At 30.7% G+C, this 6,373-nt stretch overlaps 1 protein-coding gene across 1 annotated transcript; it reads right to left on the bottom strand.

The window, feature by feature from the left end:
- Positions 1–2,630: 2,630 nt before the first annotated feature.
- Positions 2,631–3,769, bottom strand: LOC142219938 (outer membrane lipoprotein Blc-like). The gene is made up of 3 exons (XM_075288714.1): positions 3,572–3,769; positions 2,944–3,380; positions 2,631–2,878 (listed from the first exon to the last, which is right to left on the bottom strand). The coding sequence occupies exons 1-3, from the start codon at positions 3,686–3,688 to the stop codon at positions 2,782–2,784; spliced, it is 651 nt and encodes a 216-aa protein (XP_075144829.1). The 5' UTR covers positions 3,689–3,769; the 3' UTR covers positions 2,631–2,781.
- Positions 3,770–6,373: the final 2,604 nt, after the last annotated feature.

Below are 6,373 nucleotides of genomic sequence, written 5' to 3'. Positions count from 1 at the left end.
TGGTTTATATTAATACTTGATTACGGTCTTAAATTAAATTTTATTTCAAAATAAAATACAGCGTAAACGATTGTTGCAAAAAGCTAAATAATAATATTGAAACACATATTACATTTCCATATATTCCAAAGTCTAAAACGCTATCGATTTTTTTCGAAATTGAGTACCGACTAAATTATTACTTGAGAAAATATTTATTTTTTAGTAGAGTATAATTACATTTCATCAGTTCTTTTTAATGCATAATATCCACGCAATTTAGATATGTTTTTCAACAATTCATTTAAAATTATTGGATATTGTCATCTTGAGTAAATCACTAAAATTCTAAAATGATTTGTAAGAAAAAAAAAATTAAATAAATTCTTTATGTAGGCCCAAAGGAAAATATTGATACTATAATAGAGGAACATTTTTTAAATAGGTAAATGCGGAAGAAAAATGCAAATGAGCACATTGAAAAAAAATACTGTCGTAAAGCCAAAGATTTCTTGTCTATGAAATACGAATACAAATTTTGTTTAACATAGAAGATTTATTTCCCTGATGTATGGTCTCTTTCCTTGCCATCTATATTAAGGTTCTCAATCAATTTAATGATGATTTCAATGAACTAAAAAGATTTCCCTTTCAAGTAGGCACTATCAGGTATAACATACTACAAAGCCATACGAATTTAATATAACAACGCAAATGCCCTAAATTGAATGACAGATTTTTTTTGAAAACTAAGAGTACAAACTTTCTTTTAATCAATTAAGACATATTCTGGCAGTTATACGGAACTACACCCTCAAAAAAATCGCTTCTGTAACATATACTCCCAAACACATTTTGCTTCAAGCATATATATTTTCAGGATTGGTCCAAACAAAATATTATTAGTTTACGTCCAAATTATTTAGTTTACGTCCAATCTTCTATGATCGTAGTCATAAGGGAAAATATCTGTGACATTTTAATTTAGTTTTGTAATTATTTTTGAAATTATTTTAAATATTTGTTTAATGTGTGTGGTGTTCCTGTGCCGTTGCTTTTTATAATTTAAAATTAATTTTAAAAAAGACAAAAGACTAAATAATTCAATAAAAAATTCATCCCAGAAGAAGTTGGAAATCACCAACGAAACGTCGGATGTAAATATGAAATAAAGTCTTTTTTTTTGCATATTGAGAGACCTTGAAAGCCCATTTTAGAACAGATCTAAAAGTAACCAAAAATTTTGTTTGTATTGATCAAACATTTTATGCTTCACCTTAAGGCATATACTGGTAGTAAAAAATTTTAATGAAATTTTCTATGTATGGATATATTTTTAAGATGCCAATTGGTTACTTCCATTATTTTACTTGCTGCATACTCTCTAGGTCTCTCTTTCTAAACACATATATGTTTATAGGCTATTTCCAAATTAATATATGTTTGCATCTAAGCATATTATATTTACAAACATTTTATGTTCCAAACATAATAGTTCTAACATATTAACATATATGTCCCAAGCATGTTCTGCTAGTTTATGAACATTATATGCTTGCACTTAAAAATATTGTGTTAAAAAATTTGTGTTCCAAACATATAATTTTTACACCCAAACATATGCAAAACAGTCTTTTTCGCCCGTGTAGGATTTGTTGTCCTTAAAATAGGAATTCGATTTCCGCGTAGCCTTAAAGACGAATATATCTAATAAAACTGTTTTTACTTGTCCAAAAGTCCATAAACTTTTCATTGCACAAGTTTTGTCCTTATATCTATGTCCGTCCGATATTTATCCAATAATATTAGTATATAATACTATTGAAAATCATTAACTAAAAAATGATTAATACTTCGACTTACACAGTCTCACATAAGTTTACATACCCCTGAGTTTTTTTACCTCTTTACTAAACATATTTCTTGTTGTTGTTTATAACCCATACCAAAAAAATCTTCTTGAAAATTAACAATTACTTTGATTTTATGTAAACTTGTGTGAGACTGTGTAGTTCCAATTATCAAAATGTTTAATATTGTTATATTTATTAAATTAATTGCTCTAAATCTATTGTAGCCCCTGAGGAAGCGATTCAATATGGAAAATAAGTAAAATATTAAAAAAAACTAGGGTTAAAAATTTAATTTATTAAATTAAATTTGTCGTTAATTTAACTATGGACTTTTTTCAGTGTATAATTAAATTGGCTTTAGTGTCATATAGTGTTCACGTTTTTTGATTGTGGAGTTCGTTGATTGCACTTTAAAGTGAGTGCGATTAAAGAAAATATTATTAAACGTTAATGTAGCTTTAATAGATCAGAAAGAATTCTACAATATTATTGCAATCGTTTTAATATTGGAACAGTTTTTATACATAATCAAAAAACAATTAAAAAAATTTTTAGTATTCATCAAGTCTTTATTATCTTGAAACGTGACATTACGTATTTAAGCTTGAGGTCGAAAATGTTAAAAAAAGAATTATTATATTCCATAATGGAAAAAGATAAAAAACTATTACAATTCCAATATGATGATTTTAAAATCTAAATTTTGTATGTAAATAACGGATAAACAAAATCGTTAGTGTAATCCATTAATTATTTGGCTTGGAATTAATACTAATAAATTTTTGAAACTAGCTTAAATTGTTTTCAGTGTAGTAATGGTTCGATTGTTTTATTGATGTGATATGGGTCGTTTACAACTAAATTATAAATTATATTCTTATCTTGTACAAAGCTATGTGCACAAATGACGCCTCAAATTCCCTTACAGCTAAAGGCAGCTATGCAATTCTCATAGCTTGTGGCTGGTGAACCTTGTGACGAGAACAATGCAAAAAGCAGCCATAATAGAAAATATCGGTGTGGATAGGAAAGCGGCACTATTACATCTAAAAATGTAAAGATTTGAATAATTAACTTGAATTAAGAAAAAGTCCATTGATGATCTTCATACTTCTCTCCTTGTTCGACCCAAGTTACTTCGGATGAGTCAATGCCTTGGGCGGCCAATAACTTGTCTATCTCCGAAATCATATCCTGATTAACAGTTGCATTTCTACTCAGCAACCGAAGGATAGAAACCGATTGAGCTAGTCCAGAATATCCACAGACTAAGGCATAGCCGTTGAATGCGCCCATGTAAATGAAATTAATCTCAACTTTTGCATTTTCTTCTCCAGTGTAGGTTAAGTTAAACTTTCCTCCTTGAGTAGTGTCCCAGGGAAATGTAAGATTCTCTTGAACTGGTTTCCATTTCGAGTTGAGATTGTTCATGTAGTCCAATTCAAGAATGTAGTCGTTGTTATCCACTGACGATGGGGAGGTAATTTTCACACAAGCTGGAACTTCACTTTCTGGGGCTCGAGCAATTTCGTACCAAACTCCAGATACCTTGAAAGCAATGAGAAAAATTGTGTCTGAATAGGCAACTAAATAATTATATTTTTATTTGAAAAACCACAAAAAATATATGTAGTGAAAGATAAGGGATTCTTTTCTTCACAACCTGCCGCTATATCACATTGAAAAGCCGACGATCGCTATATACATATAGAGAGTCACTTCGTCTAGTTTATTTTTACCTCATTAAGATTTATTTTCTGGGCAGTGGCATTTTGAGCACAACTCCATCTAACTGCATGTCCCGAGCCAAAAAGACTTAGTAGTATAGCGATTCCAATGTACTTAAGGAATTCCATTTTGTCCAAATCAATTAGCAAAAACGACTGAATATACTTTGGGACCCCACGAAAGCCAATAACCAAATGACTAGTTGGACAGGTGATACTTTTCTCTTAATTACTCTATCGATTTTTGTTATCAGCGACACAAATGTTTGCTATCAATAAAGATATCAAGTGGAGGTGGTTACTCTGCATTAGACAATTCTCCATTGTCGTCTATGACAATCTACCATTGTGGGACCATAGTTCGCAATGCTTATGGTTTGATGACTAACCGCATTTTCATATTAATTCCGAAATGATCGTGAAAAGCAATTCAAAGTAATATACTATATATCCAGTTTTTTCCATTAGGTAAATAAACAGGTTGACGAATACGAACTGTGTCACATGTCCATATAGCTTAGAGATTCTAATAAAAATACAAAAAGGACACTTTTGCTGTTATTTTTAAGTTTTGGAAATAGTTTTATTTTGTTTTAATTTTGCAAACAATTTAGAAATATCGACTTTTGTTTTTTATGAGAGCGAATAAATTATAAATATGTTTTTTTGTACCAAGTATGCAAAACCTAAATTTAATAGCGAATTCGATCTTTGTACACTTTACGTAATGCCCATCGTATTTTGCATTAGAATCACATTAAAGTAAAAGGTAAATCTTTGGTTTTGAGTAAATTTTCTTTTCAGTGTATATACAAAATGTTAAAATGCCGAAGAGTAAACTGTGAAACCGGTGGGAACAACGGAACCTGTATTGAAAATGTTTAAGGGCAAAATCAGGTTAGCTGTAAAAATGTGTTATTAATATTTGAGCCAATGTCTTTCTGTATGATTTCAATATACACTCAAAAAAAAGTTTAGGTTAGGTTAGGTGGTAGCCCGATGTATCAGGCTCACTTAGACTATTCAGTCCATTGTGATACCACATTGGTGAACTTCTCTCTTATCACTGAGTGCTGTCTCAATGACAAAGGACCTCCTTTTTATAGCCGAGTCCGAACGGCGTTCCACATTGCTGTGAAACCACTTAGTGAAGTTTTGAAACCCTCAGAAATGTCACCAGCGAAACCACTTAGTGAAGCTTTGAAACCCTCAGAAATGTCACCAGCAATTTAGGTGGGAGGTGGGATAATCCACCGCTGAAAAACTTTTTGGTGTTCGGTCGAAGCAGGAATCGAACCCACGACCTTGTGTGTGCAAGGCGGGCATGCTAACCATTGCACCACGGTGGCTCCCAAAAAAAAGTTTACTTGGATCCAAAGATTTTGACCTTCCTTTAAGGATTTTGGTATTGATTCCGAGCCAAGGATGCGGCTTCTTTAAAATAAAGACATTTTTTTAGGGACCTCTCTGGCTTTAAATCTAGGATCGATAAATTGAATGCAGATCTCATTTATTAAAATTGGATACAGAACTCATTCATCGAATTTTTATTCTCTGTTTGTGATATATTAATAAAGGTATTCATGTACAGACAAAGTTCAGTTTCAAAATCCAAATTATGCCAAGTACTTCAAAGTAAAAACTGTTTTCTTAATGCTAAAAAAACGTTAAACCAAAGATGCAAATCCTTAAAATAAGTCTTAGCCTATATTTGAAGCATTTTTATCTTAAATTTAAAAATTCAATATGTCAGTTGAGTTAAAGACGATTTCTTTAAATTAAAAATGTTTTTCTTTATTTTAAGGAACATTTGTCTTACTTCAAAGATCTACAACTTCAACAGAGGGACGCAGAATTTCAAGATTTGTGTCCTAAATTTAATGAAAAAAAATTTTTTGAAGCAAGGATTATAAACTTTCTTTTAATTAAAATGCCACTATTTTTTGCGTAAATTTCGAGTCCTAAAATTTAAGTTGCATAATCTTCCATATTAGGTCAATATTTTTTTCAGTGTAGGTTTAAATAATTTCACAATAGTTTAGTAATTTTTGAAATGAATTAAATATTCCTTCATGTGAAACCAAAAGTATTTTTGATTTAACGAAGCCGTTACAAGCTTTGTGGGTATATTTCAAAAACCTTGGAGTCCTTGGCTCAGTACGAACAAAAAATTCTCGAGATTAGGTTAAAATCTTCGGAATCAAATTTAGCTCGTTTATATCTGTATTCCCGATTTGGTCAAATATGACGATAATATTTTAATATCCTCCAGAATATGGTGAAATATATAAAATAAAGAAAAAAATTTGATATTGGGAAAACATTTTTTCAGTGTAGTAATGATTCGATTGTTTTATTGATGTGATATGAGTCGTTTACACCTTAATTATACACCATAACTGATACTCCTGAGAAGCAGGGTAACAGAGAATTTCACAAAAAGTGTCATTCATAATAGAAAGTGGCATGCTGATTTTATAAATGTGGCACACTTTTTATAAATCTTTACATTGGAATTTAGGAATTTAGTACTAAAATCCATTAATACTATTACCGTATAAATGAAGTTAATTGAAAAGTGACAGAAAGGTGGCACAATATTGTAAACACTATTTCATTTAAAAGTGGCACTGGAAAAAGGTGTCAACTGAGTCTCTAAAATGCCACAAGGGCAACACTGCCAAGAAGTATCTCAAAAACAGTTGTCTTGTTATATACTATCGTAAAGAACTAAGTGCCCAGCGTATAAAAACTTAGAGGTGCGAGAGAATTTGTCTATCAAAATCTTTGATGCTGGATGCAAACGTCTCATAA

The sequence above is a fragment of the Haematobia irritans genome, chromosome 1, assembly GCF_050003625.1.
Source record: "Haematobia irritans isolate KBUSLIRL chromosome 1, ASM5000362v1, whole genome shotgun sequence".
Classification (NCBI taxonomy): domain Eukaryota; kingdom Metazoa; phylum Arthropoda; class Insecta; order Diptera; family Muscidae; genus Haematobia; species Haematobia irritans.
Note: the sequence above shows the minus strand (reverse complement) of the source record. Positions and strands in the feature narration are given on the sequence as shown.